The 21182-nt window shown below is 43.6% G+C and overlaps 1 protein-coding gene across 1 annotated transcript in view; it reads right to left on the bottom strand.

Moving 5' to 3' along the window:
* The window catches only part of LOC127583618 (alpha-synuclein-like), a 66568-nt gene extending 48644 nt beyond the window's left edge, over positions 1-17924 (bottom strand). The window contains exons 1-3 of the mRNA XM_052039781.1: positions 17534-17924; positions 16470-16511; positions 2849-2994 (exon numbers count right to left, since the gene is read on the bottom strand). Coding sequence (XP_051895741.1) covers positions 2849-2994; positions 16470-16511; positions 17534-17654 — 309 coding nt within the window. The 5' untranslated portion in view covers positions 17655-17924. The remainder of the gene's footprint in view (positions 1-2848; positions 2995-16469; positions 16512-17533) is intronic.
* Positions 17925-21182: the final 3258 nt, after the last annotated feature.

The following is a 21182-nucleotide window of genomic DNA, read 5'->3' on the forward strand; positions in this document are numbered from 1 at the left end:
ACCATCACCCCCAATCCCTGTCACTTCTGTACAGAGGAATAAATGTTAGCCAAGACAAGAAGCATAATTGTGGTGGAGCCTCAGCCTATACTTTATACTCCTGGACTTGTATGTACAGGAATCATTAAAGAATTTAGAGTACTGGACATTGCAAACTTGGTCAATGTCGGCTCAATGTACAGGGCATTGTGAACCCATAGCCAGAGCTCTCCTCCTGGACTTAACATTGCAGCATTAGATCTAAATGTCTCTCGACTGTAGACATCATACGTGATAGTACTCTTGTCAGAGTCAGGGCTTGTGGATCTGGGCTGACATTGCTGAGGGAGTGCTGCAGTGTTGGATCCCCTGCCTTTCAGATGACGCACCTCTCATACTGATGTAAAACTTCCCATGATATTGATTGGAGGGGGGAACTGAGTAAAACTTAACCCTCACTTACATCACATATACGAAGACGGGATGGCATGCATATTGCTTGTTGGCTGTCGATGTCACTGCCTGTTTGTCAACAGTGATATCTCATGATTTAAGCCTTAGTTTGAAAACTGTGCACGAATGAGGGGCTAAGTGTGGGATCATTTTTCTTCACACTGCCCTCTCCTTGCTAATTCCATGCATCCATTCACCCCATTCAGATATTATTTACTTCTGGCAGCTGTCCAACTCTTACTCTGAGGAGGCTTGACTGGGTAGATACTATGTGGATGCTTCCCAACTATGGGAGTCTGAGAGTAGGTGAGATCATCTCAGGATAGGAGATCACTCCAGTTTCCTCCCACATTCCAAAGATGTACGGGTTAGGAAGTTGTGGGCATGCTATGTTGACGCTGGAAGTGTGGCGACACTTATGGGATGCCCCCAGAACGTGCTACGCAAAAGATGCATTTCACTGTGTGTTTCGATGTACATGTGACTAATAAAGATATCTTACCTTATCTTAAATTAGTAATCAAATGCCCATCTAATCTAATTCCTTCTGTCTACACAATGTACATATCCTTCCATTTCCCGCATATTCACGTGCTTATCTAAGAGCCTCTTGAATGCCCCTATCGTATCTGCCTCCACCACCACCACAAGCAGTGCATTCCAGGCACCCACCACGCTCTGTGTAAAAAACTTGTCCCGCACATCTCCTTTGAACACCCCCTCTCACCTTAAATACATGCCCTCTAGTATTAGACATTTCGACCCTGGGCAAAAGATACTGGCTGTCTACTCTACCTATGCCTCTCATAATCTTATAAACCTCTATCAGATCTTCTCTCAGCCTCCATCGCTCCAGAGGAAATAACCCAAGTTTGTCCAACCTCTCCTTATAGCACATGCCCTCTAATCCGGGCAGCACCCTGGTAAACCTCTTCTACACCCTCTCCAAAGCCTCCACATCTTTCCTATAATGGGGAGACCAGAGGTTATGGGATGAGGTAGGAAAGTGGAGTTGACCTAAAGGACCAGATCTACCACTTAATGGTAGAGGAGGCCTGAAGAGCCAAAGAGCTTAATCCTGCTCCTGTTTCTTATGTAATGTTACTTTACAGGGCAACATCAAAGCTGATTCTGTCAAAAAGATACTTAAACCCTTATCTATATGCAGAGGTCAACAAGAGAGCGCTGTATTCAACGGGCCCCTGTGCAGAGCAAACAACATCCAGCACGGTGTTGCAGTGGTTAGTACTCACAGCATCAGAGACCCGGGATTCAATCTTGACCTCCAGTGCTGTCTTTGTGGAGCTTGCATGTTCTCTCTGTGATGGTGTGAGCTTTCTCTGTATGCTTGGATATCCTACCACATCCCAAAGATGTGGGAGTTGTTAGGTTAATTGGTTACTGTAAAATACCCCTTGGTATACGTAGGTGGTAAGGAGAGATGGGTGGGGGGGGGGGGTTGGGGTGGAAGTTAATGGGCATGTGAGCAAAAATAGGCAACAGGGAAATAACTGAGAGAAAAGAACTGATGGCGTTGCTGTAAGAGCTGACATAGACTCAATGGGCCGAACAGCCTCCTTCTGAGTAATAAGAAAACAAAAATATGAAATGTGATCTCATGTTTGTGGCTCTGCTGTGTGGCAATCCTACTGTAGAAGCTAGAAACTAAGTTTCACAGTACTCACCCAACCTGAACCTAAACTGAGCAATGATCACAAATCAGCTTCAAGTAACAATGCAAGTTGTTTCATGTTCTGAATTCTGTGTGAGTCTCACAATTCAGGGTACATCAAGCTTTAAATTCTGTCCTGGTGCTCACATTCAAATGTTTTACCATGAACATATGCCATTTTCTGTTGTTTTGCAACTCCCTCTGTCTATAAAATAACCCTATTCTATAGCCCACATTGACCTATTTACTAAAACCCACTGATGGTGGGAACTTTCCCCTATTACAAGTCTTCAAATCCCCCTCGTCTGAAAGGCCCAATTAGACCAAATTAATTGAAAGCAAAAAACACTGCACACTAGTTAATTCCAGACCAGGGAGAGAAACGTTTTCACATAATTGAATGCATGTGCAAGTTCAACATATCTAGCCTGTTACTGCATTTTCAGCTTAATATCTTCAGCTTTTCCGAGTTCCATGTTCAAAATATTTATTTTTAAATATACAGTACCCATTCCATCTGCAGTATTCCTTGGCAGCCTATGGACTTTCGAGTCTCCACAGAGCCAGAAGATTAGATTGAGATGGTGTTGACGTCAAACACTCACTCGCAATCTGATGCAGGGAAAGGATAAATCATTTAACAATGCCCACACCACAACCAACAGAACAGAGAGGAATGAGTGTCTTGTGCATAATAATATTAAAACCCTGGGGGAGAAGTGAAATGAATTTTGAAAAGCTGACCTGCTTCACTAGCTGCTCCTTCTTCACCAGTCCGGTGGCTGCTGCTATGTTTCCAGCTCCTTCCACCGTCTTCTGAGCGACTGTGGACATTCCGGTCACCATGGCTCCTCCAACCAGAGATGCTTGTTCCTTGGTCTTCTCAGCCACTAACCAAAAACACAAACCACAGGGGACATTCTGACTGACTGCGCACTCTGAGCCTCGGGTCATCCTTTCCAATGGAACATAGAACATAGAACAGTACAGCACAGGAAGACCATGTGTGTGCTGACCACGATGCCAGTCTAAACCAATCCCACCTGACTGCACGTGGTCCTTATCCATCTATTCCCTGTCTGTTCATGTCTGTCTAAATGCCTCTTAAATGTTGTTCTTGTATCTGCTTCTACCCCTGCCCTGGCAGTGCATTCAAGGCACCCACACTCTCTGTGTAAAAAAAATTGTCTTGCATATCTCCTGTAGATGTTTCCCTTTTCACCTTAAACCTGCGCCATCTAATATTTGACATTTCCAGCTTGGGAAAAACACTCTGACTGCCTACGCTATTTACGCCTCTCATAATCTTAAATACCTCGACCAGGTTGCTCCTCAATGCTCCAGGAAAAATAATCCAAGTTTATCCAACATCTCCTCATAGCTATTTACTCCAACCAGGCAACATCCTGGTGAACCTCGTCTGCACCATCTCCAAAGCCTCCACATCCTTCCTCTAGTGTGGCAACCAGACCGAACCAAAGTTTTATACAGCTGCAACATGACTTCCCAATTGTTTTACTCAATGCTCTGACTGATGAAAGCAAGCATGCCATAGGCCCTCCTTACCATCCTATTCACTTGTGTTGTAATCTGTACAAAAAATGGCTCAGACTATTAGACACAGACCATTTGTCCAATGGATTTGCTTTTAGTAAGGGTTGCAACAGCATGAGATAGGATCCAGAGGAGTTATCAGGGTGACACAATGGTGCAGCTAGTAGAACTGGTGCCTCATAGCTCCAGCTCCCAGGTTTGTTCCTGACCACTAGTGCCGTCTGTGACGGCAGGGATTTCCTCCAGGTGCTCCAGTTTCCTCCCATATCCCAAAAACATGCAGGTTGGTAGGTCAATTGACCACTGTAATTTACCCCTAGTCTGTACGTGAGTGGTAGAATCTAGAGGGATTGTTGGGAATGTGAAGAGAATAGAAAAATGGGAATAGTGTTGGATTAATGTTAATGGATGTTTGATGGTGAGTGTAGTCTCCTTGGATTTAAGGTCCTGTTTCCATTTCACTCAGGTTAAAAGAGTCATTGTGGTACTAGACAATGGGCTCTAGAACAAGTTTCCACTACTTCATCCAAAATGCTGGCCACTCTGAATATTTGACCTGTCTTTCAGATACCATCTCAGATATTATCCTTTCACCAATTTTAAATATGAAATATCAAGAATCACCTTGTTCTGGTGTGCTGTTTCAGTCTGAAAAGTCCTCTGGGTGAACTATCCTTGTGCTCCTCAAGTTGTTATGAATAATCAGTCCCCTTTAAGGCAAGATGAATGTCGTCCGTAGATTTTCCTTGCAATCCAATTTTTTGAAGCCAGTCTCAGCCATGTGCATCTTATCTCGCATGTCGACCTGAAAATTTCCCTTGTGTCTTGGTGGCAATAACTATACTGAGTGACGTTCTACCAGATAACCAGGTGATTTTGGCCAGACAACTCATACTCAACGGAGAGAACAACATAACCAAACATATTGTATCGGCTAGTGATTTGTAGCATTACTCCCAAATGATGATTAGAAACTTTGTTTCCTGCCACTAAAATTGACAATGTTGTCTCACATTGGGACCAAAATTCATGACCTTAGTGAAGATGTGATTTGAAAAGAAATCATTCTAATTTAACTCACAATAACCTTGACACAAAAATTAGTGAAGGCAAGTGCATTGGGATAATCCATTGCCATGAGAAGCACTCAGAAATGCAAATCTGTTTTTTCAGTGATTTATTTTTGCTTCATGTTAACAATAACCTCTTCCCCATTTGCAGTCCAATATACTAATCAATATACAGAGTGTGTTTGTAAAGTACCCTAACCTCACTCAAACATAACGATTATATTCATCTCACACAGAAACCCACTTTCTTAAATTTTGGATGTGATCAACAAAATGGTTGTTGCATCTCAGGAAGCCTTCCTTTGCTCCCAGCACTGTCCATAGGCTGAAGGATGGTCAATATTTCAAGTACAAATTGAGATCATGATTCATTCATACACATATTCACAGAAGTGAACATCTGTAGATACCATAACAATCTTCTGGTGAACTACAGATATTAGCAGGAAAGAAAGAGTTGGACTTAACATGGACCCCCTCTCTTATCTACCAAAGAAGTGTAGGCAAACACAATACAAACAACGTCTAATGAACTGTCCTCGTTAGAGTGTGCATGACTTGTCAGTGATGCTAGGAAGTTGTGTCAATGCTTTGTGTGCAAGTTCCAGCAGATGATTAAAATGTGAACTTAATCAAGACATGCAGTGTTCATTTCTCCCCCCTTTCTTCATTTTGAATTCAATATTCAGTTGTAATCTTACTCCTAAACAGGTAAAACACAATAGTGATGTTGAGCTAAAAGTAACAAGATAATTCCAGTGCAATGAAGTGTAGAATTCTCTCAGCGATTTACTCTGGAATCAATTTGAGTCATGAGTTTTGGAAGAGCTGAAATCCTGTTCTGTTCAAGTTAGTCATTTTTGCCCAGAATGTTGCTGTAAGCTCTCTGACTGAATGTTCTCAGACAGACAATGCATTGACTTTCTGTAGAACATGCTCCGTTCCCTTTTTTATGCTCGGGTGCAGAGTGACATTGGTATAATTTGAGATATGTCAGCGGGCTTGCTTTCTGTGATATCTCAGGCAGTTGAGTAGAGAAGACATAATTGAAGCAATTTTTGATTCTTAAGTTCTTCAGTAATGCTACTTCTTCATAAAACTCACTGATACAAAACCCTCCAAAAAACTGGCATAATTTCTCTGACCAAAATTTGGAATGTGATATTTAAAAGGTTTTTCATTGAGGCAATCTATTTTCTTTTTAGAATCCAAGCAATGAATAATGTTGCCTCATCCTTCATTGAACATGATTCTCCTGAACCCCTTTCACTATTCTCCCCTAATCAATTTTCATGGATTGGGGGGAACATTTTACTGTGTGTTACTGAAGTAGAAGTGGTTACAGGTTATAACTTCTTATTTCCCGGGCATTGAATATAGTTGAGGAGGTATTTTTAATTAAACGAGAAAGACATACCACGTTGGGCTGCAATATTGAGTTTATTGAATGTGGAAAGAACCAGCAGAAATGCAGAGATTACACCACTTTCACAACAACTGGTCGAGCTGCTGCCTTGCAACATCAACAACCCAGCCAGGTTCAATCCTGAACTCGGGTGCTGTCTGTGTGCAGGTTGCTGTGACTGTGTAGGCATCCTCAGGTGCTCCAGTTCCCTCCCACATCCCAAAGATGTGCGGGTTGGTAGGTTAATGGGACACTGTAAATTGGCCCCAGTGTGCGTAGGTAAGTGGCAGAATCTAGGGATAGTTGCTGAGAATGGAAGGAGAATTAAAAAAAAAATGGGATTAATGTGGGATTAGTGATGGCTGATGTGGATTTGGTGGGCCAAAGGGCCTGTTTTTGTGCTATCACACTCTCTCTCTCCCTCTCTATGACAATAGGTTAAATAAATACCCTGTTGTTGAGTATAGGACTTGGGACGTTACATTGCAGTTGTATAAGATGTTGGTGAGACCACACTTGGAATATTGTGTACAGTTTTGATTGGCCTGTTACAGGAAAGACATCATTAAATTGGAAAGAGTGCAGAGATTTATGAGGATGCTGCCTGGACTTCAGGACCTGGGTGAGAGAGAGAGGTTGGGCAGGCTAGGACTTTTTTCCTTGGATTGTAGGAGATTGAATGGTGACCACATGGAGGTGTGTAAAATCATGAGGGGTATAGATGGGTGAATGCAGATAGTCTTTTTCCCAGGGAAGAGGAACTAAAAACTAGAAGGCATTAGATTAAGATGAAAGGTGAAAGATTTAAAAGGGACCCAAGGTGCAACTTCTTCACACAGAGGGTGGTGTCGATATGGAATAAGCTGCCAAACGAAGTGGTTGAGGCAGGTATAACAACATTTAAAAGACACTTGGATAAGTAAATGGATAGGAGTTGTTTAGAAGGATATGGGCCAAACATGGGCAAATGGGACTAGCTTGGTTGGCACCATGGTTGGCATGGATGAGTTGGGCTGAAGGGCCTGTTTCCATGCTGCATGACTCTTTGACTCTATTTCCTATTGAGCTATTTATACATCATAAATGTGTTTATGGACCATAGACTAGTGCAATAAAATTGTATAAGCGTTTGTTGAGTTATGAAATCATCATGTTTGTATTGAAACTTCTGGGAAACAATATTCAGTGGCCAAGCCAAAATAGGGGTCCTCATGTGGAATCAGAAGTTTTGTTGCCATATTTTAAAAGAATGTGGAGGCAACTAGAGGAGTGTCTGTAAAAGGTGACAAGGACTGATGTCTTGAACACAATTGTCTACTGCACCAGAGGTTGTCCTGATGGTGAGAGTACCAAGAGGTCTTAGTGGTGAAGGTGACATACAGTGAAGTAGCTACTTCATGCAACCATGGAGCACGCAGGACAGGAAGTGGCAAAGAATCAACTTGGCCTCATACAACCATGAAGCCTCTCAAGTAAATGAGACAGAGATGAGGTGGCGTACAGGAGTGAGATAGATCGGCTGGTTGAGTGGTGTCACAACAACAACCTCACCCTCAGCTTCAGGACCAAGGAATTGATTGTGGACTTCAGGAAGAGGAAGTTGGGAGAACACACACCAGTCGTCATTGGGCAGTCAGTGGTGGAAAGGGTGAGCAGCTTCAAGTTCCTGGATGTTGACATCTTGGAGGATCTACCTCATTGATGCAGTCATGAAGAAGGCATGCCAGTGGCTCGACTTCATTTGGAGTTTGAGGAGGTTCGGTACGTCACCAAAGACTCTTACAAATTTCTATAGACATACAGTGGAGAGCATTCTCAGAATCAGAATCAGGTTTGTTATCGCTGTCTAATATAACGTGAAATTTATTGTTTTGCGGCAGCAGTACAGTGCAGACATAAAAATTACTATAAATTAAAAATAGATAAATAGTGCAAAAAAGGAATAATAAGGTAGTGTTCATGGGTTCATGGACCATTCAGAAATCTGATGGCAGAGGGGAAGAAGCTGTTTCTGAATCATTGGCTGCGTCACAGCCTGGTATGGAGGCTCCAATGCACAGGATCGCAAGAAGCTGCAGAGGGTTGTAGACTCAGCCAGCTCCATCACAGGCACAACCCATCACTAAGAGCCTTCACCATTCAGGACAAGCCCTCTTCTCGTTACTACCATCGGGGAGGAGGTACAGGAGCCTGAAGACCCACACTCAACGATTCAGGAACAGCTTCTTCCCCTCCGCCATCAGATTTCTGAATGGTCCATGAACCCATGAACACTACCTCGTTTTTCCTTTTTACTTTGCACGATTTATTTATTTCTGTAATTTATAGTAATTTTATGTCTTTGCACTGTACTGCTGCTGCAAAACAACATGGTTCATGTCATCTAAGTCGGTGATAATAAATTTGATTCTCATTTCTTCTAATTCTGAATAGACAGAAGGTGCAGGAAGAGTGCCACTGAGGTAAGCGTCAGTAGGTATCCACTGAGGAGGAGGAATGTCTACAATGCACATTATATTTTTCACTTCATGTTTAGATGGAATGCTCAGTCACATTCAGACAAACAACAAGCTATGGGCCCATGCTTTATATTTTATTATTTATTTGTCCATGGCGCACAGACCTCACTGGCAATATGGACATCTTTTGTCCATTCCTAATTACTCTGGAATTAGAAGGCATTGATGATTCAGAAGTCACACACAGGCCAGACATGGTAAGAATGATAAATTTATTCTCCTGAAGGTTTTTATGACAATCCAATAAATTCGTGGTCACCATTATTGATACTATTTATTTAATTAATTGAGTTCAAATTCCCTGCTACTGTATTGGGATTTGAGCTCCTACCCCTGGATCAATAGTCTAGGCTTGTGGATGCTAATTTAGTAACCCAGCCTTCATGCTGCCATATCTCCCCTGTCTTGTATTCATTTTGAAGCTACTGAAATCAATTCTATGTTTAAGATAAGAAGCATCAAACAAGTGAAGATATATCATTTACAATACAACTTCTATGATTTAACCCCAAGAAAACTTTTGTTTTAAATATGCTTTAAATACTTTGTGCTTTGCTTCAGAAACAATTGTATTCAATTCCAAGTCCTGCTCCTGAGGGAGAAATCCAAGTTAGGATTGTTTAATTTTGTTACACTCAAGGTTTATACCTCTTGATCCTTTGCCAATGCTTATCATAAATTCACAATTTTCAGTCTCATTGAAAAAATAACAAGCTGTCATATGCATGTCCCACAATAATCTGTATATACGTGAGCCTTATGTTAAATTTCCACCCGAAGATATTTTGTGAGAGCCTCAAAGCTAGTCTCAAAAACATAGATAACAAAATAGGTGGATGAAGTTACCTGTTTTCTACAAGGTCAATTATCAGATCGAGACAATCTGGAAATGCTTTGCTTTCGTTGGTGTTCCTGGATGCTCACTAAGCTTGCAAATAATTGCCACATCATTAGACCATATGATATAGGAGCAGAATGAGACCATTTGGCCCATCAAGTCTGCTCTACCATTCATAGAACATCTAGAACATAGTACAGCACAGGAACAGGCCCTTTGGCCCACAATGTTGTGCCGAACCAATTACATAAGTTATAAAATGTCCAACTAAACTAATCCCTTCTGCCTACATAATGTCCATATACTATCACTTCCCTCACATTCATGGGCCTATCTAAGGGCTTCCTGAATGCCCCTATCATATTTGCCTCCACCACCACCCCAGGCAGCGCATTCCAGGCACCCACCACTCTCTGTGTAAAAGAACTTGCCCCACACATCTGCTTTGAACTTATCCCCAATCACCTCAAATGCATGCCCTCTGGTATTTGACATTTCAACCCTGGGGAAAAGACACTGGCTGTCTACTCTGTCTAGGCCTCTCATAATCTAATAAACCTTCATCAGATCTCCCCTCAGCCTTTGTCACTCCAGAGAGAATAACCCAAGTGTGTCCAACCTATCCTCATAGCACATGTCCTCTAATCCAGGCAGCATCCTGGTAAACCTCTTCAGCACCCTCTCCGAAGCCTCGACATCCTTCCTATAAAGGGGTGAACAGAATTGAATGCAATACTTCAGATGTGGCCTAACTAAAGTTTTATAAAGCTGCAGCATAGCTTCCTGACTCTTGAACTCAATGCCACAACTAATGAAGGCAAGCATGCCATATGCCTTCTTTACCACCCTATCAACCTGTGTAGCCACTTTCAGGGAGCTATGAACATGGACCCAAAGATCCCTCTGCTCATCAACACTGTTGCTATTGCCATTGACAGTGTACTGTCTCTTTACATTTGATCTCCCAAGGTGCAACACTTCACATTTGGCCTGGTTGAACTCCATCTGCCATTTCTCTGTCCATATCTGCAACTGATCTATATCCCGCTGTACCCTTTGCCAATCTTTTACGCTATCCACAACACCACCAACCTTCATATCATCTGCAAACTTACTAACCCACCCACGTACATTTTTATCCAGGTCGTTTATATACATCACAAACAGCAGAGGTCCCAGTACGGATCCCTGAGGGACACTAGTAGTCACAAACTTCTAAATGGAATAAGTCCCATCGACGACTACCCTCTGTCTTCTATGGGAAAACCAGCCAATTCACCATGGATCCAATGCGTCTTAATCTTCTGGTTGAACCTCCTGTGATGGGCCTTATCAAGCGCCTTACTAAAATCCATGTAGACAACATCCACAGCTCTATCTTCATCAATCACCCTCATCACCTCGTCAAAAAACTCAATCAAGTTAGTAAGGCCTGACTTGCCCTGCACAAAGCCATGTTGGCTGTCCCTAATTAGGCTATGGTTTTCCAAATGCTCATAAATCCTATCCCGAAGAATCCTCTCCAGTAACTTCCCTACCACTAACGTGAGACTCACCGGTCTACAGTTAACAGGATTATCCCTGTTTCCCTTCTTGAATAATGGAACAACATTAGCTACTCGCCAGTCCTCTGGGACCTCGCCTGTGGCTAGAGAGGACATGAAGATATTGGTCAAGGCCTCAGCAATCTCATCTCTTGCCTCTCTCAATAATCTGGGGTATATCCCATCAGGCCCTGGGGACTTATCCACCTTAATGCTCTTTAAGAGACCCAACACTACCTCCTCCTTTATCTCAAAATGCCCTAGCGTATTAGCACGCTCCACACTGATCTGCCTGTCCTCCACGTCCTTCTCCTTCGTAAATACTGATGCAAAGTACTTTAAGGACCTCACTCACATCCTCCACTTCTAAGCACATGTTCCCTCCTTTATCCTTGAGTGGTCCTACCCTCTCCCCCGTTATCCTCTTGCTCTTGATGTATGTATAGAATGCCTTAGGATTCTCTTCAATCCTTGCCAAGGACTTTTTTATGGCCCCTCCTGGATTTCCCAATTCCCTTCTTGAGTTCCTTTCTGGCTTCTTTATAATCCTCATGTGCTCTGTTTGATCCAGTACGGTCCCTCCTCTCGTTGGACTATTGACATATTGATTTAAGAAACCCTCCTGGATGCACCTAACAAATTCTGTCCCATCTAAACCTCTTACACTAAGGAGGTCCCAGTTTATATTAGGGAAGTTGAAGTTCTCCACAAAAACAACACTGTTAGTTTTACACCTTTCCCTAATCTGCCAGCATATCTGTTCCTATTGGCTATTGGGGGGCCTACAGTATCATCCCATCAGAGTGATTGTACCTTTCTTATTTTTGAGTTCTACCCATATAGACTCAGTGGACGAGCCCTCCATTATGTCCTTTCTGAGTGAGCTGTGATATTGTCCTTGATTAGTTATGTAATTCCCCCCCTGCCTCTTATACCTCCCTCTCTATCTTTTCTAAAACATCGACACCCTGGAACATCAAGCACCCATTCCTGTCCCTCTCTCAACCAAGCCTCTGTTATGGCCGCAACATCATAGTTCCATGTACTGATCCATGCTCTAAGTTCATCACCCTGACCCTTAACACTCCCGGCATTCAAATACACACACTTCAAACTGTCCGTCCCATCGTGTCTATTACTTTGCTCCTGCCTGTTTTTACTGGCCCTGACATCCTCTCAATCCCTCCGCTTTCTGACCTGGTGCTCTGGTTCCCATCCCCCTGACAAACCAGTTTAAATCCTCCCGAATAGCACTAGCAAACTTCCCGGCCAGGATATTGGTTCCCCTCCAGTTCAGGTGCACCCCTTCCCTCTTGTACAGGTCACCACTGCCCCAGAAGAGGTTCCAATCATCCAAGAACCTGAAACCCTGTCCCTTGCACCAGTTCCTCAGCCACTCATTCACCTGTTCTATCATCCTATTCCTGCTCTGACTAGCATGTGGCACCAGGAGCAATCCAGAGATTACTACCTTGGAGGTCCTGCTCTTCAGCCTCTTTCCTAACTCCTATACTCAATGCGCAGAACCTCTTTCCTCTTATGTCATTGGTGCCAACGTGCACCACGACCTCTGGCTGCTCACCCTCCCCCTTGAGAATATTCTGCAGCAGCTCTTGAGACGTCCTTAACCCTAGCACCTGAAAGGCAACACACCATCCTAGTGTTTCTTTCACGGCCACCGAATCTCCTGTCTGTCCCCCTAACTATCAAGTCTCCTATCGCTATTGCTCTGCCTGACTTTACCCTTCCCTGCTGAGCCACAGAGCCGGCCACAGTGCCAGCCACGGTGCCACTGACCTGGCTGCTGCTGCTGTGTCCTGATAGGTCATCCTCCCCAGCAGTGTCCAAAGGGGTATTCGATGATTTTTGGCTGATATTTTACAATCCCAATCCCCTTAACCAATCAAGAACCTATCTATCTCTGCCTTAAATACACCCAATGACTTGGCCTCCACCACCCTCCGTGGCAAAGAATTTCCACAGATTCTTCACCCTCTGGCTGAAGAAATTCCTCCTCATCTCAGTTTTAAAGGGACGCCCCTTTATTCTGAGGCTGTGCCCTCGGATCCTGGACTCTCCTACTAATGGAAACATCCTCTCCACATCCACTCTATCCAGGCCTTTCAGTATCCAATAGGTTTCAATGAGATCTCCCCGTCATCCTTCTGAACTCCATCGAGTACAGACCCAGAGACATCAAACGTTACTCATATGTTATGCATTTCATTCCCGGGGTTGTTCTTGTGAAGCTCCTCTCAACCCTCTCCAGGGCCAGCACATCCTTCCTTAAACACGGGGCCCAAAAATTGCTCACAATATTCCAAATGCGGTCTGATTAACGCCATCAGTAGCACAAGCGCAGAGTGTTGGCTCCAACCTTCACAGTTTAAACCTCCAGTCTATTTCAACTGCACCTTAGTGAAATTATAACTTCCATTCCAATTGGTGAAAGGAAAAAAGCAAAGGCACTCCTTTGATTCCTGCAAGTGCTACACATTTCACAATCACTTCATTTTATCTCTTCAAAGTGCTTGCAGATTCTTTCATCTTCCTTTCTCTGCCCAGTGCTGTACCCACCACTTAAATTCTAATTGAATCAACTGTTTGCTGAGTTTCTGTTGAACCGCTCACAAGAAGACACATAGGAAGGACTGCATAGCATCCACCACATCTGCACTCTAATTCACAGTAGGAGAGGCCAAATTAACAGGCAGAACTGGCAGGTGTTAGCTGAAGAGAAACCTTGCCTCAGGTCAATGTCTTGTTAGCTCTTAATTCTCAGATGCAGCCTGACACACCAATCCTTCTGCTCACTATTCCGCACAGCAGTTGGTCACGTGACTGATGATAAAGCAGGCATGAGGGAGGGAGACAGAGAGGAAGCATTTCCACCACACAGCACCCTACCAAAGGCCAGCTTTGATTAAAGCCAGAACCCTCCAACGTGGGAGAAGTTGGGTAAGTCAAACCAGACAGCAACCATCGACGCATTGGGCATCCGAAAATGAGTAGCAACAGAAAGTAGGGCAACAGTCAGGTTAACGTAGGAACCTATGAGTTAGGAACAGGAATAGGCCTCTCAAGACTGCTCCGCAGGACCCTCACTGCTGCCCAAACCTACATCAGGAAATTATTCTTCAAGTTCCAACTATGATTGTCATGTTGTCACTACTATTGCTAACAGAGTGTGTTTCCTTGGCTGTTGTTCCAACACAATGGCAGTCAGGAGAAATTAGATGGATTGCCAATGCTAAATGTATGGGAGATTATCAGCTACTGGTGGTTTTCACCTTCTGTACATTCTGTTTCATTGGAATCAATGAAACTGGACATGGCACTTATTTTTGGTAATCAAACAGGAATTAGTATCTTCTTAGTCCTATACCAAAGCAGTCCACTGACTGAGAGTACCAAGATATTTATTGACGACATTTAGAACTACACCACAATAGAAAATGAGAAAGGCACTTCCTAAAAATCAGAAGTGGGAAGAAGGCATGATCACACCATGAATCACACTATAAATTAGTGCAGCCCATAAGGTAATGGAGCAGAATTAGGCCATTTGGCCCATCGAGTCTGCTCCACCATTCAATCATGGCTGATTTTTTTCTCCCAACCCTATTCTCCTGCCTTCTTCCCGTAACCCTTAGCCCCCCTTACCAATCAAGAACCTATCAATCTCTGCACTCAATGACTTGGCCTCCACAGCCCTAGGTGGCAACAAATTCCACAGATTCAACGCCCTCTGGCTGAAGAAATTCCTCCTCATCCCAGCCAGTCAAACACACACTCCTCTCTACAGAGGGCCAATTATTTTCACTGCTCATGCAAACTACATGTAAAAATTGACCTGAATCATCCCAAATGCAACACATTTGCTTCACCTCTCACGCACCTGAACTCCTAACAATTTTATTAGAAAGGTCACAAAGTCAAGTACAGATGATTCGCCTTCATTCAGACTCTCTGCCTTCTTCTTTCACAGTAATCTACACCCTGTCTTGCAAAACACCATCCAATCGACTCTGGTCACCATGCGAAAAGTCAAGATCTAATAACCCAATTATTCTGTGCAATGACACCTTTGTTGAAATTGGCTCTTAGCAGTTTGTTTTTACTTTGTATTTATTTCAAGATATTAGTTCAGCCAATTAATGTATGAAATGTAAATAGTAAAGGAATTGAGGCATCACTGAGGCACTGATTTGTCACTGGTACCCTGGAGAGCTCCTCTCAGCAAACGAGCTGGCTCCACACTGTTCTCTTGTGCCTCAAGATCCAACGATGTGCTGGTCCCAATCATTTTACCTTCTACTCTCATTAATCTTAGTGGTGCCCCACTCTGCAGAGAATTATACAAAATTTTACAGCCCAGGAACTGGCCATTCAGCCCAAATCTCCTAGCCTACTATACAGGTCACAAGTCCAGCGAAAAACCAATGGGAGATATGTGGTTCTGCTGATAGTTGCAGAGGTGGGTGAGCCTTCTTTCACAGCTACAAAGTTCTACGCTATTTGTTGGGACATCCAGTTTGCTCTTTCCCACAGACTCTACAGCGAAGAAAAGCTCAAAGCAACTGTGTGGGGAAATAAAAATCTATGCTCCTCCTGGGTGCATGAGTGCATGAACTGGATTACAAGGGCACTTTGTAAAGACTGGGCTTGTATTTCCTTCAGTGCAAATGGTAGGGGTTGATTAATTAGATTGTTTTAGATGATTAAAGGAAAGTTAGACAGGTATCCACAAACAATCTGCTGGAAGAACTCAGCAGTTCGAGTAGCATCTGTTGGGGGGGGGGTTGGAATTGACATTTTTGTGTTGAGATCCTGACCCGAAACATCGACAATTGCTTTCCTCCTATAGTTGCTGCCCAACCCACTAATTTCCTCCAGCAGATTGGAGACACAAGAGAGACTACAGATGCTGGAATCTGGAGCAACACACAAAGTGCTGGAGGAACAGAATCCAGATGAAGGGTTTCGACCCGAAACGACAACTGTCCATCTCCCTCCATAGATGCTGCCTGACCCACTGAGTTCCTACAGCACATTGTTTGTTGCTCCAGATTCCAGCATCGGCAGTCTTGTGACTAGCCACCCCTCTGTCACAAGGAGGCACAATGAGGAAACTGCTCAGGGTGATCCTAGGACGCGATGAGTATAAACATGGATCCCTCTTCCTCAAAATGCTGCAGAGACTGGAGATCACTTGAAGAGTTTCAGAAAAGAGATTGATAGAGATATGCTTGGGATGTGTTCAGGAACAAAGGCAGGGTGATTGGGTAATGGTGCAGGGCAACCTATGGTGGAATAAACTAGAAGGGCCGAACAATCTTAACCTTTTCCTCCAGCCCTAACACCAAGAAACAGGCAGAGACACACGTGCACAAAGACACAGCACAGACATGGAGAAGTCTATTAGACAGTGATACCTGAGGACACTCCGTGAAATACACCTTCTTTAGTCTTCGAGCCTGAAAACAAATACATTCTTTTTAAAATAAATCAGGAAAACCCTGTTAGCAAACTCAATGTTTTGGAAAAAAAATGTTACAGATCAGAAAAGTCATCCGTCCGCCCCCCCCCCCCCCCCCCCCCCCAACCTCATCACATCCCCAAAGCAAGCAGAGGTGGTGAAGGAGAGCGAGGAGCAGAGACTAAGTAAAACCAGGCGACGCCCCGACAGATGTCCCAGCGGCAGTCTGGGGTGCGCTGGGTCACCGGGAGCAGCTGGGGTGGCTCCGTTTGGATCCACAAAGAGGCAGCAACAACCCCCCCCCCCCCCCCCCCCCCCCCCCAAGCGAGGGTTCGCACTATGCAAATCAGCAAGGGGTTAAACACGCCATTACACCACTACTCTAGGACCCCCTTCACAGAACACTTCCCTCAACGCCTGAGAGCTGGTAACCGGGGGACCTGTTAAAGCTACCAGCTCCCCAGATTCACAGCTTAATGGTCCTCTGCAAAACAATTCCATTTTACATATAAATCCAGGATTATTTTTTGCCCAAAAAGAAAATTAGATTTTATTAAATCCCTTTACGTGGGATGAAATGAACGCTGCTGGCTGGTAATTTCTGTAACTCAGTTCGAGTTTCACTTGATCTGAAAACAGGAGTCCCTGACCTTGGGATCCAAGTCTCCATTACACTCAATGCAGTCCCTCTCTACGGAGGCCAAATTCTGTATTAACACAGGGAGACAGAAAAATCCTTTCCTTACCATCACCCAACGGTTCGCATTTATAAAGCGCGAATTCTCAGCTAAATTGCTTTGGGCATCACTGCCATTCTAGACACTTGATGCTCCTTCCCAATTGCTCCCACGTTCTCCACACTACAGCTCCTCTAATTCCCCAGGCGGAGTTTCCCCCCCAGGATGGGAGAATAAATGGCACACACTTCCTCTGCCAATTCTACTTCTTTTCAACTGGAAACACCACGCCGTGCGGTTTGAAGATTTAATTGTGCTTTATTTTTTTACATGTTCAACCTACCTACATAAAGCATTCCATCCTTCGTCTTTCCTGCCGCCTCTGCCACTCCTTGCTTTGTTTTCTCTGCCGCCGCCACCACCCCATCTTTGGCTTTAGACAACCCTTTCATGAACATATCCATGGTCACCGAGTGCGAGAGGGAGAGCGAGGAGTCGTCTTCACGCTGCTGCTCACGAACAAACCATTTACCTCCCCACAGACCGTCTGTGCAACTTGACTTCTTTTTATTCTTCCCCTGCTTTATGAATTATCCGCTCTTTCAGCACATCACCGCTATATCACTGGTTTAAGAGGCAGGGATGTGCAGAGCCGAGAGCCGCTGAAGGCTGAGGAATGTTTTGCCTGAACCAGATTGCAATGACTCGGGCTCAGAGGCGTCCCCATCTCGGGAAGCAGGCGCGCATCCTGATTTGTTCATGTGAGGGACTTTCATCTCTTTGGATCCAGACCCGATTTGGGACAATCAGCAGTTCGCTCTCTTCCTCTGAACCCTCCCAACATGGATAAAAATACTTTATCCACAATTGGTACCTCCCAGGAGATGTTGGAACTGGAGGCTGTGTTTACTCATCACCAGGAGCCCCACATCTTAGATGGATGTGCTATAACTGACTAAAATTCATGAGAACATAAGAGATTGCAAATGGACAAGCCATTCACCATTGCCCCTGCTTCACCATTCAATGACCATGGCTTATTTTTAGTGCCAACCCCGCATTTCCTGATCCCGTTAATGTCCAGAAAATGAGCAATCACTGTGTTGAAGATATTCAATGACTGAGTCTCCGCGACCCTCTTGGTTAGGGAATTCTGAAGATTCCCCACCCTCTGGGTGAAGATGTTTCTCCAATCCCAGCTATTATTGTCACCAGTGCCCTGTACAGTTGCAGCAAACCAACCTTTTGCGATTCATGCACAAGCGCTCCCGAGTCCCTCTGCACAACAGGATGCTGCAATCTTTCACCATTTAAATAACGATCTGATCTTTTATTTTTCCTTCCAAAGTGGATGACCTTGCATTTACCAACATCTGCCAGATCCTTGCCCGCTCATTTAACCTATCTATATCTCTCTGTAGACTCTCCATATCCTCTGCTACATCTATTTCTTAGTATATTGCCTGTGCCACTGTAATGTTATTATTTAGTGGCCTATAGACAACCCCCACCAGTTATTTTTTCCCTTTACTATTCCTAAGGGCAGGCACGGCAGTGTAGCAGTTAGCGTAATGCTGTTACAGCGCCAGAGACCCGGGCTCAATTCCGGCCGCTGTCTGTAAGGAGTTTGTACGTTCTCCCCATGTGTCTGCGTGGGTTTCCTGTTCTTACTTCTGTCCTGAATGGACAAACCCTACTTTGAGACTGTGACCCCTGGTTCCATAAACATAGAAACATAGAACAGTACAGCACAGGAACAGGCCCTTCAGCACACAATGTCTGTGTTGACCATGAAGCCAATTTAACTAATCCCATCTGCATCAAACATAGAATAGAAACTTCATCCCTGTTTCCATCCTGTAAAATTGGAATTGGTTTATTATTGTCATTTGTACCGAGGTACAGTGAAAAACTTGCCTTGCATACCATTCATACAGATCAATTCATCACACAGTGCATTGAGGTAGTACAGGGTAAAAACAATAACAGAATGCAGAGTAAATCTTGTAAGAAGCTTCAATGAGGTCAGATCTCCTTCTAAACTAAAGAGCAAATGGGGTCAGTCTGCTTAACCCCTCCTAATACAACAAATCTGACTTCCCTGGAATCAATCTGGTGGACCTCTGTTGCACTTCCTCTGTTGTACGTATATCCTTGGGTAGAAAGACCAGACCTGCACACAATATTCAAGGTGCAATCTTTTCTAGGCCCCTTCATCTTTCTCTCATTGAAAAAGGTTCTGAGATTTTAATTTTTGGCAATGGAAAACATGCATAGAGATAGATGTTTCAAGAAGATGTGCATTAATTGCAGTTTTCTTTTGTAGGCTGTGACAAAAATAAACCCTTTTCAAGTGCTTCATGCCTGCAGCATATTCATGGCAATTTTAGGGGGTGATTTGTTTTAAGTATACTGTGCATGGTGTCACAGTGAGAAATCTCACAAAAACAGGCAAGTTTTGCCATCTGGTGAGAGTGTAAATGTTAAATAGGGCAGAAAGAGTAGTGATGAAATGGAATCCTTCTTTCTCTCTATGTGTACAAAGAAAGTCAAAGCCTCTCTAAATTCAGATGCAGACTCCACCAGGAGAGAAAAAAAAACACATGCATCCTTTATATTGCCTGTGAGACATCATATGATTTTATATTTGTTGAAGGAATTTACAGGTTTAAGAATGTATGTTCTTTGTATGTTGTAGTGTCGCCAAACTGTTAATGTGTGAGGGAACTCAAAGATAGCAGTGAAGTATTCCCTCAACAAATCTTACAAATGATTGTAGTGGAAAATCTCCGTTCCACTCAGTTAATTTACTTTTTAAGTCATCATCAAGACGAGGTTGTCATTGCTGGAAAATAGAGCACTCCTCTACTCCAGTTATAATTTTGCATAATTGAGGTCAGACGTGGTAGCATGCGTTGCACAGGGCAGTTGCCCCAACATCGTCATTTAACATCCATCTCAGAAAGACGCCCTACACTGCTCCTGAAACTTTTCATATCAATTGTCTTCATGACTACTCCACTGTTGTACAGCCAAGCTGTGCCAGGCAGGAAATGGTATTGTTCTGTTTGAAGTATCAAGGCTGATTCTATGCGAACTCAGGTGGAGCATTAAGAGTTAGCACAGAGGACTCTTTCCTGAGCAGTTAGGATTGGATTTAAGCCCAAAGCCCAGAGATAAGACCGCTGGGTTCTTAGAAAGCTGAGTAACACACAGAAGATGGTAAGGCACAGTTCCAGCATCTGTAGTCTTTCTTGTGGTTCCATTTGGCCTCTCCAATTGTTAAAGTATGATCAAGCATTTTGTGTCTGAGCAAGAAGAAAGAAACTTGGGCAATATTTTTAATACAGGAACAGGAACACGTCATTCAGACCATCAGACCTGCTTCTTATTCAATTAGAGGTTTTTTTAAGCAATATGGAGAGAGTCATCCTAGGAAAGGGGCTGGACTTGACTTTGTATTAGGGAGTGAGGATGTGTAAATGGTGGAAGCGTCTGTGGAGGAACCTTTTGGGAACAGGAACCATAATTCATTATGTTTTAACGTTGTCATGGTAAAATATAAGGTTTGTCCTAAACTTAGGGTCTTAAAATGGGGAAGGGCTGATTTCAATAGTATAAGAAGGGACCTGGCAAAAGTTGACTGGCTCCAATGAGTGGGAGGCATTTAAAGGTGCGATAGTAAGGTTTAGAGTAAACAGGTCCCTGTAAGGGTAAGAAGCAGAAGACAGTAAGATTAGGGAACCTTGGTTAACAAAGGCAATTGTGGGTTTAATTGGGAAAAAAGAGGGAAACATATGTCAGGTATAAGCATTGGTGTCAAATGAGTCCTTTAAACTTAAGAAGAGGGAATGTTAAATGGCATTTGCAAACAGGATTAAGGAGAATCCCAAAGCTTTTCATAAGTACAGTATATTAGAAGCAAAAAGGTAATTAGGGAAAGAAAAGGTCCCCTCAGGGAACAAAGGGGTAATCGATGTGTGGAGCCATGG

Source organism: Pristis pectinata, chromosome 2, assembly GCF_009764475.1.
Source record: "Pristis pectinata isolate sPriPec2 chromosome 2, sPriPec2.1.pri, whole genome shotgun sequence".
Taxonomy (NCBI): Eukaryota; Metazoa; Chordata; class Chondrichthyes; order Rhinopristiformes; family Pristidae; genus Pristis; species Pristis pectinata.